This window comes from Centrocercus urophasianus, unplaced genomic scaffold, assembly GCF_019232065.1.
Source record: "Centrocercus urophasianus isolate 14NV4802_14NV808 unplaced genomic scaffold, USGS_Curo_1.0 seq_11, whole genome shotgun sequence".
NCBI classification, from domain to species: Eukaryota; Metazoa; Chordata; class Aves; order Galliformes; family Phasianidae; genus Centrocercus; species Centrocercus urophasianus.
Window position 1 is genome coordinate 40,168,523 of NW_024884253.1, and position 23,527 is coordinate 40,192,049.

Genomic DNA, 23,527 nt, shown 5'->3' on the forward strand with positions numbered 1-23,527 from the left:
CCATGTGGGTAGGACAGTCTCAAGTGTAAGAGAGGAAGCGCCTGAAGACAGGCTTCTTGCAGCCAAGAGGGAAGTAGCAGAAAGAGCAGTTAAGAGCATAAGAATTGCAAAAAAGTCAGAGATAAAATGCATGCTACAGGTAATAAGGTGATGCTGAAGAAGGGGCAAAGAAATGATGATGGAGGAGATTTAAAAATATAGCTACAGTTTGAAGGAAAAACACAAGAGGGCAAAAGAAGTAAAACCTCTCACATGAAGCAGAAGCAGCTCCCAGACAATACAGCAATTCTATTATCATCAAGATACCCATTTGTTTTCATGAGATTGCATGTCTGCATGTATGTGCATTTTGCAATTTTCAGAATGTCTAGAACAGTACTAAGTTAATAATTGCTTATTTTCTTTCGTTGTGAATTTTCCTTAGGAGGACCAATGTGAAATAGGATGCATTTTCTGGTTTTGGATTTCTAAACCAAAGCATCCTGGGTCGAAGGCAACTAATGCCTGACACCAGGAACAGATGTTCAGAGACAGCAGCTGGTAAACTGAACAGACTGCCCAGTCTCAACCTCAAACCTGTATCAGAACAGCCATCAGAGATAATGCAGTGAATGGCAGCTGTATCAGAGTTCAGGAAGTCAGTCAGAAAAGATTTTGAGCTGTGATCCAATTACAAAGCTGTCTGCATAGAACTGGGGCTGAGTCACTGGTGTCGTGGAGGGCAGCCTGTAGGTGTACTGAGGATGTGGTCTATCTATGTGTCTGCCAGCTTCTGACTCAAAGGATGCCAATCCAGACATCTTCCTCTGCAAGGGACAAAGTAACATGAGCTGACAATTTTCTGCAACTCAGTTCTTAACAGGAGCTACTTGGAATAATGGGTGTGGCTGAAAAATCAACCTGGGAGCACGCAAAGAGCTGAGAATTTAAGATACGCAGCCTTGTTTGGATCACTCTTTTTGACACTGAAATGAATTCCAAATGTCCACTGACAGTTCTTATGCTAATCATGTGTGAGCTGGAATTGCGATGGCAGCCTTTAAAAGCAAATAATCAGGGATCAGAGACACTGCAATCCCTCACGTAATAACAGTCCACTTTGTGCCAGCATCGAAGGAAGGCTGAACTGCAATCAGTCCTGTGGAACATGTCAAATATAACAGCTTATATGACAGGTATTAGGATCTGTCAAGCACATTAACAAACTTTTACAGTTAAGAGAAGAAAATCTGAAACCATTTTCAAGATATTGTGCTGTGAGTGAACACTTACAGCCTAAAATCTTTATGAAGGATTTGTCTGCAGGGAATATGCTAAATCAAGCCCTTTTGAACTTTTGATTAAATAATTGATGCATAATGCAGAATGTATAATATATGCATCCTTTTCCCATAGTTGCCTGGAAACCCATATGGGATGGTACTAGCAGTTCCAAGAGCATTTAGCCTCCAAGTCGCTAGTAAAGACAAAGGAACAAAAAAGTTTTCAAAATCATTAGCTCATCTTTCTTTTCATTATCCAAGTACTGCAGGATACCAGAATTAGTAACTTACACAATGCTCTTGTAATATAGTAATGTAATGTAGAGTGCTATTTCTTCTTCACTTTTTTTAAAGCTATATCTTCAAGAGCTACATGAATGACTAAGTCTCAGTTTTCTTAAAAAAAGAAACAAAAAAAAAACCCTCAGGCCTCTACATTAACTTAGTAATATTAATAAGCAGATTGTAGAATATCCAGGAGGGTCAGCAATGACAAAAACAAAAATATAAGATTTCTAAGCAAATATCCCAGGCGACTGCTAATGAGGGTTTAGAAGAATATAAGGGTGCCATGATAAAAAATTCAAGAGGCAGACTGTTTTCCCTGGAAATAATGTTTCAAATTGCAGCCAAGCAGACCTTTTACACTTCTCAAGTAGGCAACATTACTTGTCATTCAGCTTGACTGCTCTGTGACCCAGCCAGAAACCATCTTGTGCTTTATTGCTTACAGGATGGAATGAAAAACATGATAAAAACCTACAATGAGAACAGAACACTAACCACAGAACCTGATGATGACGGGGGACTAAGTTTTTTAACTTAAACAACTCTACAATATGATAATTTGGAGGCTCTGCTTGTGATGGTCATCTGAAGAGAAGAAGGAATGAGGGGCAAGCACAGAAGCACACAGGCTATACAGTCCACGAGAACTATTAGGCACAATATTGCCACAACAAAGATCTTCATGGGATTCTTGCACACTATCAAATATTTCTTGTGGACTCCGTTTCATGTTGGAGAAAATGAAGTTACTGAATCAAAGAAATAATAGTTTTCTATTATGGTGGCAAGATTCTATGTCTTATTAATGTAAAGAGAAGCAATTCCTGAATCAATTAAAATATAAAGATGAAAGATCTGATGATGTTGATTAACAGGCCAGATCCAGACGCTTCTGAAAACCCTCTTGCTGTGTTCCCCAAAAGAGAACTTTTTAAATAGTTAAAACCAAAGCATATTTTCTCACGCAGAACAGAAAGTTGAAACTGTATCTAGTAACGTCTTCCTAGGCCACTGGGGTAAAACAAAGGTCACAGCACCGTTTCCCCTGTGGAATCAAGACTTGCATATCTTCATACCCTTTCCTCTTACCACAAGGACCAGATACTGCAACACTTCATTTTGTGGGGAATGGCAAGTTGAATGGGAAAGCTTAAATACTTTTAAGTGCTAGTCCAGTACAGGAAAACAGAGAAACAACAGCATTGAGCAGTAATTTCACTTTGATTTAATAAAAGCAAAGCTTTCCTTACAAGTGATTGCTATCCTGACAGGGGCTAGTAGCTCACAAAGGCCGATTACATCACTTTATACCCAAATTGCCAGTTTCTAAGACAAACCAGCAGCGTTACAGAAGGTATAAGAGCACAGAAGGTAAAAAGCTTTAAGAAAAGTATCTAAAAATAGCGTGTTTACAATAACTGTCATTCATTTCCAGTGGGAAATTATTATATTTCAGGAGGGTGAGAAATGATTCTAACCTAAAACAAATGTAAAAAGGCAGATCAGATCAGAGAAGCACCCAGGAGCATGTACAGGAATTAAGCTGACATGCCTCCATGCTTGGCGGTGATTGCTGAAGCCCAGAGGAGGTAGGAGGAAGAGCAGGGTAGAGGTGGAAAAGGCTGCCCTGGACATTCACAGGGTCTCCATCACAGCCAGAGCAGCTACACTCCCTGTGTGGAAACAGCCCTATTATGACTTGGATAAGACAGACCAAACCAAACCAAATTCACTCACACAGAAAAATATTGAAGGCAAAGAAACAAAGACTCCAAAACCCTAAGGTGCTGGGATTAAATGACAAGAGGGAAAAAAAAGCTTCCTTTTTGTCTGAATTAAACGTCTTATAACAATCATTGGCAAGGCTTCAGGTTCAAGCTTTCAACTGCCAGTGATTTATTCTGATCTATAGAAATCAACAAAATTTGCTCTCTGCAGCCAGAGTCACAGAATAACCTCACAACACATTCAGAAGTTCACCGAGGACAGCAGCAGTTTTCCAGCTGTACAGTTCTGTACAAGTGAGTGATGTGTAATTGTATAATGGTTTTGATTACGATATGTTGCTATGTTCTACTCCTGCTGCCACCATAGCCCAGAGGGAATCTGCATGTTATCATGACATTCCACCTCAGATTGTTTCTCTCTATAAACAACTGGATTTTAATAAACCAACAGAACAAGGACGACTGGGGATTACTGTGAATCATAATTTTTTGGTGTTTCCTGCAGACCAGTGAATGTTGAAAGATAAATGTGGCTGCATTATAACTGGACGCTCACGCCTTCTTTTAGGAAAGCGTTATTATTCTTCTGTGTCTGATTGTTATGGATAACAGCTTTAAGTCAACACTGTCAAGGTGGCATCTTCCTTACATGGTGAGAACGTACACTGGACGTTTCAAAACCTGCTTCAACACACAGAAAGTCAAGTAAAGGACAGTATCCTAATGCCCAACTTTGAGGAACATCAGTCTGTAGGGTTTGAGTTCTGTGACTGCTACAGACCTCACAGTGCTTACCTGTGGCTTTCCTATCTCTGCCCTTGACAGTGGGCCTCCTTCACACACTAGAAAACATAGATGAAGTTCAGCCAGCTGCATTTTGTACATTTTGTACAGCACAGACATACTGTACTTTTGATCAGGTTTCCACACCTGCTTCCTCATCATCCCAAATAATGAAATTCAGCCTCAGATGATTAGAGTATTGCTATTCCTGATACTATATCCAACATGGAGATTCTCGAAAGCAGTCACAGTCAGCCAACATGCTCCTACTTTACATTCTTAGATCTGAAGATAGTGCAAACTCCAGGAGGGTATTCTCTGGGGTCTGTCTCTCCAAGACTCGTCTAATTCACTTGAAATTATTCATGCCCCCATCGTAAGTTCTTAAGATTTCTTTTATTTTTTTTTCTTTTTGTAAAGTAGAGGTATCTCCATCTTGTGCTGGTCTTTATGATTAAGAGGAGACTACTGCTATTGCAAGGAGATGTGCAAATTAATAAGCAAGTAGCACATACTCATCTCTTTCTATACTGAACATTATCTAGAGTTTGTCTTTTCATTACCTATATGCTTAGAAATTGTTACCAGAAATAGGGAAGCACAAAATGAATTTATATTTATGTTGCAGTAGTAAAGCTTCCCAGCTTTCAGAATGCATATGTGCAGAATTTTGTAGGTCTCTTGTTTTGGGATATTTGCATCTCACATTTGGGTACTAGCAGGTACAGAGGTGTGCCCCAATAGTTTGTCAATATTATTGTTATTTATTGATAGTATCAACACAGGAAAAGAAGAATACTTAAAACTGAAGGAAGCTCTCCTTAAAAAAACAGCACTGCATTTTTTTCATATTTATGCACATATTTTCTTACTTCTTACAAAGAATTTGTTGCTTCTCTGAAGAACGAAGCTGGATTGGATTCAATTCTGTTCTGTTTGACAAATAACAGCAATGACTGATATTGATTTTTTTTCCCTCACACTGCTGATTTTATTTAAACTGGCTGTTGGTTTAAGTGCTCAGAGAGATTTTTATGGAAGGAATATTTTTCACTTTTTTTTTCCTAAAGTTTTACAGAATATGGACCGTTTTGAAGGATGTTTTTAAAACACCTTTAGAGGTATCTTCCTCTTGAGAAAGTGAAATAATTCAATGATATAATTAATTTGATCAGTAAGTGCTAGTATTCAGAGCACAACATATGCAGTGATGTTCTGGTAAATGGTGGTAAACTACCACTTTCTCTATAACTTTTGGCCACATCATTTGAATAGCATAAGGAGAAATACTGCAGAGAACAGCTCTGAGATTGCCAGTGCACCTTACCCCATTACAGAGTACTCACATCACCAGTAAAAACCACCCCAATGATGTAGGTTTCAGCAAAATACTCTTTCATAGTGAGAATACTTCACAGTGGGTGGCAGGGAGATGACCCTCCGTGTGTCCCTGCTTTAAAGGATGCAGAAACAAGCACTGCATTGTTTGTGATAAGCACAGCCACCTGATATCCTAGGACTGTCACACTCTGTTCCATACTAATGTGCACCTCAGGGTAAAAAAAGCCTGTGTTAATAAAACCTCTGCTCTGCTTTTCTTGGAAGAGCTACTTCTGGCACTTAGAACAGCTCTTTGCTTCCATCCTCATACATCTCCAGCCTGCAGCCAAGAGCAGCTCCCTGCAATTTATTAAATTAGTTCTCTAAAAGAACCCCTTGCACATACTTTTTTCCAAGCAATTCTTTTTCCCAGTGACTCCAGGCCACAGTGACTGAGCAAGAAGCTGGTCAAGGTAGTGCAGGAGAGCACAGCTGAAAGAAGATAAAGATGGCTTGGGTGACAGGAGGTGACATGCACAGGAGTAGAGTGTGACTGCCTTTGAGCTTTTCCTTCTTATATTCTCTTGTATACAAAAGAGCTCAGATACAACAGAAAGTTTTTTCCCTATGTCACTTTTTTTTCCTCCTGATCTTATTACTGAGTAGAGCTTAATGGCGATTTCTGTAGGAAACGAGTCACTAACATGAGGCAGAGGTCAGACATTAACCACATCAGACCAGTACTTGGCTCATTGGCTCTATGTTTAGAAGCTCTGCATTGGACCACCACTGCACAGTGAATGAGTGACTCCTCTTCTTCCAGTGAGAGGAAGCTATGTGGGAGAGCAGCAGTTGGACAGAAATGAGAAGAAAATTGTACTTTATGGAGAAAATACATGCTCAATTCAGCCTGATCCAGAGCAAGACAAATTATTCCTTAAGTTGCACAGAACATAATTCCTAGGATATTTTTGTTTAAGACTTTTTTTTTCCTGGAAAGGGCTGATACTGTGTAACTCTTGATGTAAGGCCACCAAACCACTTATCAATGCCAGCCAGAAGGCAAGTACCGCCGTGAGGGACTCAGCACAGACTGGTCAACTGAAGGCTACGCGCATTGGTTCTCTAATATTGGATGTCAGGGAGAAGTTCTTTACTATGAGAGTGGTGAGGTGCTGGAACAGGCTGCCCAGAGAGGTTGTGGATGCCCCATCCCTGGAGGTGTTCATGGCCATATTGGATGGGGCCCTGGGCAGCCTGGTCTAGTATTAAACGGGGAGGTCGGTGGCCCTGCCTGTGATGGGGGGGGTTGGAGATTCAAGATCCTTGAGGTCCCTTCCAACCCTGACCATTCTGTGATTCTGTGATTCTAATACAAAGAACAAAAAGAATAGTTCCACAGAAGCAGTTCGCACTTAGGAGGAATAAAGTTGAGATTAACAACCAATATTTTTAGCCAGTCAGCCACCCAACAATGTGGCTATCTCATTCTTAAGCCTTCTCATTTGCTCTGTATACAGTTACCAAAGCAATTAGTCTGCATCTTTGCTATCACTGTGAACTTAATTAGATATTTCGGTCGCTTCAGATTATTGAACTGTTACCATGAATACAAAGTGGAAATTTCATCTTTTTAAACACAATCTAAAAAAAAAAAATAAAAAATGAACAACTGAACACAGCATAATAGTGTCTTCCAATGCACTGGCTTTTGTATGGGTAGCTGCTGTGTAGGTACTAAACCCCTCCCAAGTTTTGTGTCTGGCAGTCTGCTTGCAAAATGGTACTAATCTGTCAACTCATACTTCAGCTAACTACAGATTCAAAGTATGAGAAACATACTGCAGAAGTGATTGAAAGACCAAGTAGTTAATAATCTACTAAACACTCTCAAAAGACTTCTCTGTCACAGCTTGGTCCCTGTAGTATGTATGGACAGCATGAATTAAACATTTCTGTAACACAGACATGTATAACCTCAAAACCAGGAACTCCCTCCCAAGAGGTTAATCCCTATCAACAGAACATTTCTTAATGCATTTACCACCGTGCATAGCACAAGTGCAGCCAGCCTGTCATTCTAGTTTAGATATGAAGACCAAAAAAGACTTGGTCTCCCTACATTAGTCCTCCTCCTTCTGTTTCTGCCAACAAGAGCTTCCACAGATAGGATGGGTTTCATTAAACTTAATGTAGAAAGATTCAGTGAAACACATAAGCCAAAACTCATCATTCTACATATTTGAACAATATTTTAGATGGAGAATAAATGATACAATCCGTAACAGGTTTTATATGCATTGAAATCCATTAAAGTTTATAGGTTTTCTCATGAATGTGCTAATAGAAACTGAAACAGTAAAGGAAGAGAGACCAGATCTCAGAAGAAATGCTTAAAAGACCACTAATCAAGTAGGAAACTTCTTGGGAATTAGAAGTTCTGGAAAAAACAGAGCTGAGTAATACTGCACATACTTTGCTGCACCCCAGACAAGTAACAGAATCACCTTTACTCCATCACAGAGTTACTATAACAATTTGCATGACTGCTGAAACCCCCAAGTATTACTTAAAAGAAAACTGGAGAACACAGTTAGCATTCATATTAATTAAAGCTGCAGCCTGCATGAAAACCAGTGCTTCTATGACTGAATCATGGGCACGTGAGAGACAAGCTCCTTATATGAACAGGTCAGTATTTGAAATCTTCCCAGGTGCTCTGACTGGTGCCTTTTGCCATGCCAGATCCAACAACCCCTTTTGGGACTGATCTGAAAGACAAACTGTAATGTAATGGAAATATACTATCAATAGTATAGGAAAGCTGACATACTTACAGTTGCATTTTTTCTGAACAAATCTAAGTTTACATGCTGTTCGGTAGGTGGACAAACGAATGCGATCCAGATCTTGAGCCCCTAGTGGAAGAGAATAACAGCAACATTTGTATGGAATATGACCTACGTGCATCTTTCATAACAGGGAAAGCAGAGAACACAAAGAACACAGCAGTTGAGTCATAAATTATTTTCAAGGCTATCTCGTTTGAAGGGAGAGTAGTGAGGGGTGGGCAAGAAGAGGTAGGAGCTACAGCATTAAAAAACTTTTGTGAGGGAAGGCAAGAAGTAGTCAGCCCATTGTGTCTGTCACTTTGAAGAACAACCTGGTCAAGCTGCAGGCTAAATGACAACGGCCAGGCTCCAACACAATGAAAACCTTCATCTGATTTTAATACTTAACAAAAAAATTTTGGCTGACATGCCAGATCACAATAACATCTTGCCAGCAAACCAAATTAGAAACAGTATTATGCCCTAAGTAATAGACTGACAGCAATCCGCAGAAGGGAGCAAAAATACTGCAAGGTGAGGCATCCTCCAATTCATAGATGCTCGTTCTCTGCAACGGAGAGCTCAAATAGTCAGCTCTCTGGCTCACACACTGTATGGTCCAGGCTGTTACAACTTAAAGATTCAGCAAGATTTCCAGAGCAGTTATCCAGGAGATACAGGTAGAAGCTGACTGATAGCTATTCCACACACAAAAGCAACACAAAGGGACCAAAACGGGGGCAGGATGTGACACAGTGCCTTTAGGCATCTTGCTGCTGTGTATCATTCATAACATTTTCAAAGAATCTCAGAAAGTAGATGAGTAGGTCATTAATTAAATGTTTCTCCTTGGCTGGTATGTCTTACCCAAGAAGTATTGTTGCACAGCTACAGCATGGCCTATTAAATAAAAGGCTGATTATTAATTCCATTACACATTTCAAGGAAATGTTCAATTGAATCTTTGCACATTTTCTTTTTCATGATATTTTGGCCCTAGAATAAAAGAGTAAGAACTATCCTGTTCAGCTGAGCAGCCTCCTAGGCAGGAAAGGTACCAACCTAAAACAGAGCTCCTTAAGGGACTGTCCACACAAAACATATCTATACAAGATACACTTGGGCTGTAAGAAAAGTGGAGTGAAATATCACAGAATCATAGAATAGTTTGGGTTGGAAAGGAACCCAAGGGTCCCAGGCTTCCAACCCCCCTGCCACAGAAGGGGCAACCAACTTTCAGGTGTGGTAATAGACCAGGCTGCCCCAGGCCCCATCCAAACTGGTCTTGAAAACCACCAGGGAAGGAGCATCCACACCCACTCCGGGCAGTCTGTTCCAGCATCTCACTGCCCTTTCCATGAAGAACTTCCCCCTGACATCCAATCTAAACCTTCCATCCTTGAGCTTAAAACCATTTTCCTTTGTCCTATCACTGTCCACTCTTGTAAAAAGTTGATTCCTCTCCTGTTCATAATCCCATTTTAAATACTGCAAGGCTGCAGCGAGGTCACCCCGCAGCTGTCTCTTCTCCAGGCTGAACAAGCCCAGCTCACTCAGCCTGTCTTTGCATGGGAGGTGATCCCGCTCTCTGATCATCTTTGTGGCCCTCCTCTGGACTCTATCCAACAGCTCCACATTTTCCTGTATTGGGGGCCCCAGACCTGGACACAATACTCCAGATGGAGCCTCATGAGGGCAGAGAAGAAGGGGACAATCACCTCCCTCTCCCTTCTAACCACCCCTCTTCTGATAGAGCCCAGGACAACACTGGCATTTCAGGCTGCAAGAGCACACTACTTACTCATGTCCAGTTCTTCATCCACCAGAACCCCCAGGTCCTCCACAGGGCTACTCTCAAGTTCTTCTTCTCCTCTCAGTCCACATATGCATCTGGAATTACTCTGACCCAAGTGCAAAACCTTGCACTTCGCAACATTGAACCTCAGAAGGTTCACATGGACCCACCATTTTAGTTTGTCGAGGTCTTCTTGGATGGTATCCCTTCCCTCTAACGTGTCACCTGCACCACTCAGCTTGGTGGCACTGGCAAACTTGCTAAGGGTGCAACCTATCATCAATGAAGATGCTGAAGAGCACTGGTCCCAAGACAAACCCCCAGGGGATACACCTCATCACCGGCCTCCACCTGGACATAGTGCTATTCAACACAAAACTCTGCATACAGCCTTCTAACCAATTTCTTGTCCATCAAACAGTCCACCCTTCATATCCATATCCCAATTTAGAGATGGCCCTATCCAGCTTTTATGTGTTTTCCAAATGTTTTCTTTAAGATTCATCATGACATTATTTGTTGTACATATAGCCATATTGTCACCATCCACCTACACTCTTTTAAAGAACCTAGCACCTTTTCAAAGCAAAGTGAGACTCTGGCTTATAGTACTTTCTAGGTTGCAGTACCAACAATAAAGCAATTTTGTAGGCAGTAATGTTGCTTTTTTCCCCCTACTATTTGCACACAATTACTTTCTGACTATGTATTTTTGTTGATAAATTCTTGGAACACACTATCTAATTCTGACACAATTCACATTTTACCATAGCCTGAAACCTGTTTGTCAAATCACTTCTGTAAAATATTGCTTCTCTTACATGGATAGTGCTCAAAAGTGGAAAGATGTGTGGCAAATGAGACTGAATTTCTAACTTGCCTACAAGGACTGCCAGTGGCTTCCCATTCTCTTCAACTACTAGCATTGTTTCACTGCTTCTTTTGAATGTTCCTCTCTATGTAATACTCTTGACTGTTCACAAAAAGAAAAAAAAAAAAGAAAAAAGAAAAAGAGATGCACTGCAAGCTTTGGTTGCTTTTTCCACAGTAGATAATATGTGCTGGCAGCACAACAACTATGTTCATTATGAACTCCCCATCAGAACCGTCTGGATACATATGAGCATGTCAGGTTAGACTAAGGGTAGCCTATTGATTTGACATCCACTGGTGCATTTTGTGAGATAAGACAATCCAGACTCAGACTCTACAGAGTATGATACTAATTCACAAATGTTTGTAATTTGGAACCAGAAAAATGCCTCTTGCGAAGTAAAGTCAAACTAAACTCTCAACACAGGGAAAAGCACAGACCACCCCAGATTTGAAGTGAGGTAAGTTCCTCCTTGTTAAGAGCAAGTTTCCTACTTAAAAAGAAATGAATAGAAGAATTTCTTTTGTTACTATCTTGTGTAATCTTGAGCACAATCCACTTTCTAAATATACCATGGAATTTTAACCACAGACTTGCCAGTATTACCACTAGAAACAAAAACATTAGCAAAGTCCTCTATATCATTTGTTTTCTTCCTCTAAAATTGTAGAGTTTAAATTTTAACCAGAAATGCATGGTTTTTTACGTTGTTTTGGTTTTTTTTTTTTGCAGTTTTCAGAAACTTTGTATCATCAAGGACACGTAGGGCGCATTAAGTACATATTTACACTTAAACATGGATTGTGTGGGCCTGCACACAGCTGAAGAAACTTAAATGCAACAACAGCAGGACAATCTGCTGTTGTACTGAAGCACACCCTTCATACTAATGCTAGAATTGAAGGTACTCTCAACATGCAAAACTGGGCATTTTCTGAATGTGGACATTTCTTCACCTATAACATATTTAGTTTATCACTAGAAATTAGTGTTTTCCCCTCTATCTTTTACTCTAGTTGAAACCTGCTTCTCTGGAAGTACATGTTAGAAAAAAAGAAAGAGAGGCAGGCTGTAATGATAGGAGACAGCAGATATAATTGCCTTTAATCACTTTCACATCACCCAAGAAAGGTACTCGTCACAATTTAGTAATAAATAGTAATAAAAGGAATAACTTACCCTCCCCTTTCCAAAGATCAGAGAACACAGAAAACTCCTAAAGGAGCTTTTCCTAAAGGCTAGAGACCTTTTCCATGGGGCTAGTGAGGGGTGGACACACAGGGTCCAGTGCCACAGGTGAACTGACCTGTTTCTACCTGTGTTCCCAGGGCTGGCTATATCCCTTCACCAGGTGCTCAATCACTGGTTTGGGCCACAATCTAATGGCTCCCATATCAGGCAAATGGGAAAAGGGAGGAACACCTGACACAAAAAGTAGATAAGTAACATGTTAACACACTGAAGTGTGAGGAAAAAAAGTAGTAACCAATGAGTATTTGTGTATTACATGGAAAATAATCCCTCCTTGTCCTCCCAGCGCTCACTGCATATTTTAGAAACATTGCCTCAAAACAATAAAGCCTTCAACCTCATGGAAATAAACCACAAACCCTCACTGGAAGTTTGTAGAGAATTATCTCCTGGTTTAGGAGTTCATGACCACGTCAAATTGACTCAAGTTGATGGAAGCTTTGCCATTGACTTGAGCTGATACAAGCTCAACTACTGTAGATAAGCCAGAGCACCTCCCCATACAATCAGGTTAAGAGAGCTCTTCTAGTAAAGAGAAGGCTCCAAGGGAATCTCCTAGCAGCCTTCCAGTACTTGAACAAGGCCTACAGTAAAGCTAGGGAGGGATTTTTTATGAGGGCAAGTAGCAACAACATGAGGGGAAATGGCTACTATAACAATCAGAAAGATCAACACAATAGAAGGGTGATAGAAGAGGTGCAATGACTGAGAGACTGATGCAACAGAAAAGTGTTAGAAACATAAAAGGACTGCTCACCAAACATCTAGGCTCAGAGGGAAAAACTCCACAAAGGAGAGACACCCAGAAAGAGAACCTTCCTAGTAGGGGTCAGCCTTTAAGTGGGGTTTAAGAGAGGTGTAGCCAGGCTCTGCCCCTTCCAGTCACACAGGAGAATTGCCTTCACCTGTGCTCCCAGGGCTGACTGGGTCCTTTCCCCCGGGTGCTCAGTCAGTGGTTCAGGCCATGACTCAACAGTTATCCTACAGCTACAAACTTGAAGAAGGTAGATTTTGACTGGATATTAGGAAGAAATTCTATTGTGAGGGTGTTGAGGCTCTAAAACAGGTTGTCCAGGGAGACTGTGGATGCTTCCTCCCAGGGGATGTTCAAAACCAGGCTGGATAGGGCTATGAGCAACCTGGTGTAGAGGGAGGTGTCCTTGCCCATAGTAGGGAGCTAAAAAGTACAGCTGGATCCTGTATTTTGGTTACAAAACCTCATGCATTGCTATAGCTTGGAGCAGAGTGGCTGGAAAGCTGCAGGGAGGAAAAAGGATATGGGGGTGTCAATTAGCAGCCAGCTGAACATGAGCCATCAGTGCGTCCAGGTAGCCAAGAAGGCCAATGGCATCCTGTCTTGTACCAGAAATACTGCAGCCAGCAGGACCAGGGAGGTGATTGTCCCTTCCTACTTGGCACTGGTGAGGCCACACTTCAAGCACTCTGTTCAGTTCTGGGCCCCTTACTACAAAAAAGACATTAAGGCCCTACAGTGTGTCCAAAGAAAGGCAACAAAGCTGGTGAAGTGTCTGGAACACAAGTCTTACGGTGAGTGGCTGAGGGAAGTGGGATTGCTCAATTTGGAGGAGGCTCAGGGGAGACAATGACCTGAAAGGAGATTGTGGTGAGGTGGTGGTCAGCCTCTTCTCCCACATAACTGTGACAGAACAAGAGATAATGGCCTAAAGTTTCACCAGGAGAGGGTTAGGGTGAATATTTGGAAAAATTTATTCTCAGAAGGAGTGGTGAGGTATTGGAACAGGCTACCCAGGGAGGTGGTGGAATCTCTATCTCTGGAGGTGTTCAAGAAAAGGGTGATGTCGCACTGAGTGACGTGGTCTAGAGTGCTAACAGGCATAGGCTGATGGTTGGATAGGTGATCTTATTGATCTTTCCAACCTTAACAATTTTATGATTCTACAATCAAAGCTAATGGATACAGTGGAATGGGCCAAGCCTGTTCTTAACAGGCGAGCTGAATGAAAAGTCCTTATTTTGCAGAGCTCAGTATTGCAGACATACACCATTCAGTGCACCTGAGCTGATCCCTGGAGAACAGTACTGACCACATTTGATTCACCAGGATAGCCCTGGCCTTTCAGAGTGCACAGCTGCTCTGGACACATTAATGATTTTTTTTTCATTAAGGCCTTGCCTTTAAATTCAGAGAACCAAAGTCTTGATACACAGGACAGAAAGGGCAACCAGCTCCTTGTGCTAACTTGATCAAATATTTTGAGGAATAAATATTCACAAAAATCCATTTTCTATATTTCTATATTTCAAGGGGCAAATAATAGGAATCTTAACCATCAAACAAACAAAACGTTGGTAGATCTAGCAAGAAGGTGCCAGTCTCAAACTTCATACATGATACGAATTCCCTGTGAAATGGTGGATTGTAAGAGAAGTAAGAGGGGACTGGCAAGAGAATAGCAGGAGCGTTGTTAGAACAACACATCCATGACACACAGTTCTGCAGGGAACACAAAGCTTAACTAGACATTAAAAAAAATATACTGAAGTGGTACCTGAGGTACATGAAACCCTGTACTGGGTCTGGCTAGGAGAGAGCTGACTTTCTTTAGAGCAGTGTGCGGAGCACTGTATTTTTGACTTGTGACTCAAACAGTGTTGATAACATACCAGTGTTTTAGCTATTGGTTGCACACCATCTAGGTTCTCTTTTTTTCCTTTCTTAGTCTTCTGCACTGTGGTGCATCACTTGCAACAAAGATGCCTTGTCCTTCCTGACAGCAGCTTCTAGCATTATGCTGTGGCCTTTTATGTCTACAAAGATGCTCTATATAGAGCCCCTGGTGGGGTGAGATCTGGATCTGAGGGCACACAGATGGACACTGGAAGGATCTACAGACCTGAGAACAAACAGACATTGTGGCTAAACCAGAGACTCAACTCTTGACTGTTGGTGAGAGACAAAGAGGTTCCCCATTAGTAGCATGGAGGGAAGCAGGAGGGAAAACCATGGCAAGCAGCCTGCTCCTCAGTGGGACAGATGTAAGGACATGGAAGGGAAGAGAAACATCACAGAAGAGGCAAAAACCACCTCATCCCTGAATAAGCTGTGGGATATGCGAGATGCTTGTGGCCATGATCCAGGAGAGCAGCTGGCTGCTCAAATGCTGGGCCAGTGGTGCCAGTGGTCTGGAACTGGAGGGCAGGGAAGCTCATCAGCTGGGATCCCTCTCTAGGGACCACCTAACCCACAAAATAGTCAGAAAAGGGCCAGATGTCCGCAGCCTCTGGAGGCAGCTCATGTCAAGCATGAAGGTGATTGCTCTCAAAAACAAAGTAAACTACCATGGGCAGTGGACCACTGCTGAGGAAAATATCTGAGGGAATTAGCAGTGGTGAACAGAGTCTATAGCAATCTGGACAACAGGACACCAAAGATCCAGATGCTGTACAATGCACACAACCCATGTGGTGGAGGCTGGTATGCAACACACCAGAGTTATACGCCTATACTTTCGTGACAACTGGCTGCTCAAACAGACTTCAAGGCAGCAACCACACAAAGACTGTCCTTCCAACTTCATGGATTCAAAGAGAATCTCTCTTCCTCATTCACCCTATGGGGCTGCATCTCAGCTGAGGAAGCACTGTCCCAAGAGGATCAATGATTCAAGTTGAGTACCAAGAGCATTTCTTCCTTCTTATCCCTACATACTATGGAAGAGATAAGGTCCCCACAGTACATTCTCCACAGTGATGTAGAGAACTGGCTGGGAAAGATGGCATGGGTTGCTCTTTCCTTGGGAGAAGGTAAATATATTTGTGGGATTGCTTTCACCAGAGGACCCAGGCAAACTTGGTGGGTAATGTGTGAAGATGGTGAAACCCAGTATGTACCCTAAGGAGCTTTAACCTTGGGGGGAAATAACCCATGATTTGAGTTCTAAACATCATAATTATGTCCAAACTATATGTCGCTGTTGTATGCTATCCTTCTATGTCAAAATACTACAGCAGGTATCATCTAAAACAGCGGATGATGAGCCTTGTAAGGAACTGGGCATGTTCAGTACTGATCCAATCTAAGCCAGTTTCTGCACACAACACAACTCACCACCTATCCTATCCTTAGTGACCACCACAACAGATGGTGCTCAAGTTATGGTTAAAATTAACTGAAAACACCTCTACGGACATTTGAATGGGTATCTTATGGACAATTGATGGGAATGGCTCTTAGACTAAAGGAATTGTAACTGCCTATGTGCTAAAGGGCTGGGAGAATGGTAGATCATATAAGACAGGAGCATGATGCAAGTGATACGGAGTAAAACATAGTGATTGTACTGGGTTTGGCTGGGATGGAGTTAGCTTTCATAGCAGCCTGCACAGTGCTGTATTTTTATTTTTGGCGAGAACAGCGTCAACAATACATCAGTGTTTCTTAGTTACTGCTGAGCAGAACATCAAGGTGCTCTTTCTTTCCCACTGTGCCCCTGCAGAAAGTTGGCTTGGAGTAAGCAAGAAGCTGGGAGGGGATACAGTCAGGATGGCTGATCTGTAATAACCAGAGGGGTAGTCAGTACCATACAGCATCATGCTCAGCAATAAAAAGTCGGGGTAGAAGAAGAGGATGAGGAGTTTTGTCTTCCAAGGTGGGCACTCTTCAGAGACTGGCTGGGCACCGGTCTGCTTTTGGAAACATTTGCCCCCCCCCAGTCCCCTTTCACTGCTACCTGTGTATTTCAGCATATTTGTCTCAAGAAGGCATTAATTTAAGTAATATCATGTAGTGTAGAAAAAATACAAAAGCCAGTATAGGAAATTCATTTCTCCTGATATTTGGTTAAATCAGCCCATTTCCCTGTAGTTTTGTTTTCACAATATTAAACTGTTTGTGAAACAAAGGTATCAGTTACTTGAGATGGAAAGCTTACATAAATTTTACTGACATTGCAATGCAAGTGGCTTGGTCTAATACAGTGAAATTTCTAGGAAGTACTTACGCATTTCTGCAAACAGCTGCCTTCTTTCTGCCATGGTATTTCCTCTTTTCCCGCAATCTTCAATCATTCTGGAAGACAAAATCATGTGAAAAGTCTAAGTACTATTCCCAGACAGAACATTCACATTTAAATATCCATAATCGATCCCGGAGAACCTTTGTGGATGACTGGTGCTCCACATATATTCAGTGCCTTTTGCCAGCCTCTTTGTGGCATGGTTTGGGGGAAAGCTGGTCCCAAAATTGCCCTCCATTCCCAAGACTCAGCTTTCAAGCATTTGTTTTCCCCCTCTCTATCTCCCAAAGGCAATGTTCAGTTTTTCCGCTTGATGTAACTAACTGACTTACATAACACAAGCTCTGAAATTCAGTTTAGGTTTTCTTAAATAAGGAATCTTCAGTTTAAATTATATAAGAGAGAAGAAATCATAAAAGATTCAGAAATTAGTTTGCAGCTTAGAAAATGCTTTTCTAGCCAGTTCTGGGTGGAAGAAAGAAAAAAAAATCACACAACAAAATCCACACTCCACAACACCTCTATTTACTCAAGCAAATACACTCCAAATATTCATTCAAACTCAGGACAGCATGTTTCTGATTAAATGAGTTCCAGAAAAAGGCTCAGAAGTAAGAATATTTTGTCCTGCAGTCTTCAGAATATTACTAAGAACACTACTGCTGGATAGAGAATAGAAAAAAACTACGGCTTCCCTCACAGCTGGCATTCAAACTGTAAAAGACAAAAGCTTCCAGAATAAACATCTTTAGAATCACTTAAAAAAATGGAATCTGTGTCAGCTTCACCACTTCCTATGGATAATTACTCTAGCAAAACAAACCTGGTTCAGGCTCTGACCCACATTTTAATCGACATCCTTATTTCAACTAGATCATGTCAAATAACATTGGGCCATGTGGGATGAAAAGGAGATACTATGTGGAGGAATAGAATCCAAAATACTCTGCTGTTTTCAATAGCAAACCCACACATGTATTTAATAGGAAGGATAAAAGTATTAATTGCGAAGTCTACTATCTGCCTACCAGAGGACTCTGGGCGGAAGACTAGTTTCCTTTTATTTCTTGGAGAAAGGAAAGCAGTCACATAAGAGATTTCTGATTATTATTTTTTTTCTCTCCATAATGCACTGCTCAAATGAAGTGCTGGTACATTACAGCTGCCTTTTCCCAATAGCCTATTCAAGTCTGAGAGTATTGATAAAGGTTCCACTAAAGTGCTGTTTATGGTGGACATTTTGTGATGTGAGTAGCAGTCTCATTACAAAGTGGACAAAGGGCATGGCTGTACAATGTTTATAGGTATATTCAAGTTCACTCATGCTCTGATTTGGCTATGAGAGATACAGATGTGTGTACCATGGCATTAAGTTGAGGAACTAATATATCCTGCCTTTCTCTAAAGATAAAAGCCTTCAGTATGATGCCTTATTGAAGTGGGCACACAGCCTCTGATCTGGAGCTAGTTTGTGTCTTGCTGGCTGGGAGGCGTCAAGGAAGGCTCACAGCAATCTGCAAAATGAGGTAAGCCTTAAGATACCCATTCTACATTCTAAGTAACAAGATTGTTTGTACCTGGACCAGCTTTACATCTCCCATAAAATATGAAAAATCATGTAATCCCACTAATCCCCGCTCGAGTTCCCCACACCTTTCTCTTTCTAATTGAACTTACTGTAGCAAACAATTTTGCTTTGGGAAATTACTATATCTCCTACAACAGGTGAGTTAATAAAGGCAATTTAAAAAATAACATTTTTTAGTCAGACAGGACAGCTGAGCGAACACTTCAGAGCAAATACAATTTTACATTAACATTTATTATTTGTAGAATGGTTCACAGAGCATCATCTTTTTTCTTTGACTTTTACTATATTCAGAGTTATTCTACCAACAATATACACACTGTTCATATTAACTGACCAAGCCTGGGTTATTTTCATTTTGGCACAACAATTACATCACCTTTTTCAGTTTCTTGATACAATTTATACTTATGGATAACACAGATTCTTCTCCATTGATTAATTTGGCATTTCTTTCCAGAAATGTTCAATACAGTCCATCTAATAATCACTGGATTTGCAAACATTCCAGCCTCTGACTTGCTTCAGTGTTTATTGAAAACAAAAAGGGTGCTACTTTATTCATGCTTTCCTTACAATTCCTTGTAGATAAAAGCATTCTTTAGTCACAGCTTTTACATACAGACAGAGCATTCATTGAGCATGGCTTACCTGTGACTGTATTCACCGCGTGAAAGAATTTTCCCAATCAAAACCAAATGAAAAATGCATTTTTCAAATAATGCTAATTCTAAAGCAAGATCTCGTGTTCCTCCAGGAAGCCTTTTGCCCAAGTATCCTTATACAGTGGGGTAAAAATCATCAACTAGTTTTCTCTTTTGTGCAGTCCATCCTTATTTTTATTTCACTGGTGGTTATATCTCTTTATATGAAGGGTTCTTTGGACATGGTCATCATTTTTCAGAATGTCCCATATCTACTGAAACACTTTATTCACAGCTGTGAAAACGGCAGTATATGGAGACTACGAGACTTGACAAGGGCCTCTCCCTGGAAGGCTGAGTTACATGTATATATATATACAAGTAACTTTGTAAGACTCTCACTGCAGTAGCTTTTTTTGCAGATTTCTGAATAGCCTTCATCCAAAATACTCCTAAAATTCTCTCCAGTGGCATATATACCATTAAGCCAACGAGAACATTAGCACCGGCAGTATTATCAGAAGTATCTTCTGTCCCTCTCTTGCATCTTTCTCTGATAGAACTAACCAGCCAACCAAATACAGATGATGGTGATCAATACTATTATCTTTGGGTTTCTTCTGATAGGAATTCCAGAATGTGTCCAAGCCAAGGCTCAACTAACACCACTGGTGATGAGTGCTGCACATCTTCTTTTTACCCTTTCACCTTGTTCCAGCTCACAGATATGCAGCTCAGCTCTTTAACTCAGATTACAGAAACTTGTACTTGAGGATGCTCTGAGCTCAGTCCTTGGAGCTGGCCATGAGCATAACTGACTGTTGTCACATTCCATATTTCTTGTCTGGCTTAAAACAAATGCCAATTCACAAAAAAAGAGGTATCTTATGTTCTACAAATCACAAAATGAAGTTTAACATATTTAACAAAACAGAATAAATTTTTACAAATATTAATTCTTGTACAATCTTCTCTCAGTAGAAGAGACATATTTGTTTTCCCTTGATGCCTTCCACTATCTTTTTTCCTTCTCTTTTCTCCCTGGGAAAAAGCTCTTCTGTACACAGGGAGAACACCTACTGTGCATCTAATTAAAATTCTTGTCATGGACTAATTAGTGAGGTACTGATTAGCAAGGTATTAAGGCTTCAACCATTACAGGCATTCTAGAGCAGAAATAATTAAGCATAAGGTTTCCAGTTACTGAAAAGGATACCATGAATGTTTCACTTCCACTGGCGCTTTGAGCTGAATGCCGTTATGATGTCAGTAGAGTTGGAGGGAAAACAATCAATAAACAAATGGCTTAGCCCAATTTGAGCTGTTTCAATGACAATTTAATCTTCATGCTTGTTATGCATCAGAAGCATAGCTGGTCTATTTTTTAGTATATTTTATTTGTTTATAAAATCTAAGAGAAAATACCATACATACATAAGGTGAGAAAATAAGGTGAGAACTTCATGCCTTACTTTTCTTTCCTTTCCTTTCCGCCACTTTGATTTATGAGTAATATAGCAACCTCTGTCTCACATAAGTGTTTTTTTGGCTTTAGTATTTCTAGGATAAATAGCTTTTTATTAAATTCTGTTTTAAGTCATCAATTAGTATATTACCAGCTTCTTGAACTTGGCAAAAGCAACACCTGCTAGCACTAAACCATTTGCTCCAAAACCCAAAAGGAGCTAACTGCCTGTCTAACTGGAAAAGGAGCTCTCTTCTTGAGAGCTCCATAAATTCAGGAAGAGACTGTAAGAAACTCCTAACGTGACACTCACATACGTGCACAGTTTGATGACTCTGAGAAAAGCCACCCCCATTAACACTTTGACAAATCCCTGTGTTGTTTATCAGTGACAGATGAAGCGCCACAGGGAGTCAGGAAGTGTGCCAGCGAGGAAATTTCATACACTGAAATTGATTAATTGTGGCATGGAAAATTTATAAACTCCTATGTGATGGCTGTGACGCAGCTGCGCGTTTTTACAACCTTGACACAAGAGCTCCAAACCCAGATCAGTGACATTCCTGCCTTGTAGACTGGATGAAAGTTGTTCCTTCCATTGCAGCTGGCACAAAAGAAAAAAAAAAAAACGAACATTTCTGTCTGCCTGAGTCTTGTCTACTTCTGGTTGGGAACACTTTGGGATATAACTTATAGTTGTATGTTTTGATCCAGAATCTTGGTAAAATCAACAGTGAGTGTCCCGAGATCACCTCCGGAAAGAATAACTTCATTTGGTAGAGAATATCAACAGGGCTCAAGCATCTGAGCAGCATGTATTTCCCTGGCATGGAAATCCCCTGATCTAAAGAGCTACTTCTTAATCTAACATGAAATGTCAAAATACTTCAATCTCAAAATTTGCTTAGGTATCTTTGGGAGTTGGAGGAATTAGGATGAGGATTAGGAGAGAACTGCAGGTTTCTCAATGGCCTTTCTTCATGCTGCTGACAAATCAGATGCTATTTTCTACACTGTTGGTCAAAATATAAAGACAGGTTTGACTAGACAATAGCATTCCTTTTCAGTAGCACAGGCTTCTTTCTGTCACTGCTTGGGCCAGTTTTATCAAAGTGCTGTTGCTCCTTTTTAGGCATTTTCAGCTCCAGAAATCCCAGTTTATGGAAATGAAAGAGCCTGCTAAGGTCCAGCTTACAGTGATCTGATAAAGTAGTGAAAGAACTCTAGACAATACGTGGGTTTGAAGCACTATTCACTCTGGGATCACAGCAACCTGAAAGAACAGATTTTAAACCTACAGTTCTTTTCTCCCACCTTCTCCAGATTCAGTCCAGTTAGCTGGGGGTTGCCCGTTTAACTAGAGCAGAGTGATAGGTGCTTATTTCAAGGAGAATTTGGACCAGAGAACAGAGGGTTAAAAGGGACGCCAGCTAAAAGTGTATTTGCAGTCACCAACTTCAGCAACCTCAGCAATTTTAATAACTGAAATCATCAAAGGCCATTTCAGAGTCCTCTGTCACTTAATGGATTTATTGGTGCCTTACAAACGTCTTGTTCCACATTTTTTTTTTTTTAATGAAGCAGGTCTGTAATAGGACTCTTGAAGCTTTACATTCCAGGATTAATCTTTGGCACTATAATAAAATTGTTCAGTGCTCTTTCCTGAGGCTAGGTATAATTGCATTGCACTTACCGTGCTTGTTTGTATTTTTATCTAGATGAGATTTTTACATTGAAGGAGACAAAATGTAAGCTGTTGCTAGGCTTACATTCTGCATGAGTCTCTGCAATTCTCCATCTTCTTTTATTTTTGTCATATTTTTGCAATTTTAATACTGTATAAAAAAAATCTCTCCTGATTTATTCCTTCAGTAAAATGTGCTGTTCATTTTTAAGAATTTTCCACCGATTTTTTCATCAGTTCCCCTTCAGGAGCTTCACATTCTTAGGAGGAAACTGCCAAAAATGCCCAATAAGTCACCTACTGCAATCCATTTTTGGAATGCTCAGTATCCAGGGAAGTCTTGAGTGTTACCCAGATCTTATTTGCAAGGTCTGAAAAACAAACTCTGATGAAATTTGACAGTATAAGGTGAAAGGGACAGTATGGAGGTAGAAAACATGAGAGACAAAGCATTTGAATTTCATATGTAACACTGTACAGAATGAGAACCGTAACAGAGAATGTCATGACTGACAATGACAATGAGGGAACAAATCAGCCACCAGTCATTTTCCATGTGCACTAGACATTGTCAAGTTTAAGAATTCAAAAAGTTATTAATTAGGACAAAATATATCCAAAAACCTTTCTATGGGTGCCTGTAGAGTGTAGATTCCAGCTTTTCCCCTCAAAACTCAGAGAGGGACTTCTCTCAACAGAAGAGACCCTTACCACTTGAAACAGGAAAGACATTCAAACAAGGCAGTCCTTGAGGCTGTCACACACAAGGTGCTCAGATGTAATTTTGCAATCACGTGCTTTTAGAGTCAGCCTTCTTGGCACTCTAAGAAACTACTCTGTTGGCTGAAGCACTGCAGGAAAACCAACGTTCAGTGCTTCAAATGTATCTTCACCCTCTGAGAGTATAAAGCAATCCAATAAAATCATTTTGTTCAGCTCCAAAATCTTTTTCTCCAGTGCTCCATTGACATAACTTCTGATAAACAATTCTGATAAAGAGCAAGATTGATATCAGCTA

General features: G+C 40.6%; 1 protein-coding gene across 9 annotated transcripts in view; it reads right to left on the minus strand.

Moving 5' to 3' along the window:
* The window catches only part of DTNA (dystrobrevin alpha), a 174,309-nt gene that overhangs the window by 81,739 nt on the left and 69,043 nt on the right, over nucleotides 1–23,527 (minus strand). For all 9 annotated transcript variants that reach the window (XM_042838690.1, XM_042838685.1, XM_042838636.1 and 6 more), the window contains exons 2-3: nucleotides 17,114–17,181; nucleotides 8,218–8,298 (exon numbers count right to left, since the gene is read on the minus strand). In XM_042838690.1, coding sequence (XP_042694624.1) covers nucleotides 8,218–8,298; nucleotides 17,114–17,181 — 149 coding nt within the window. The remainder of the gene's footprint in view (nucleotides 1–8,217; nucleotides 8,299–17,113; nucleotides 17,182–23,527) is intronic.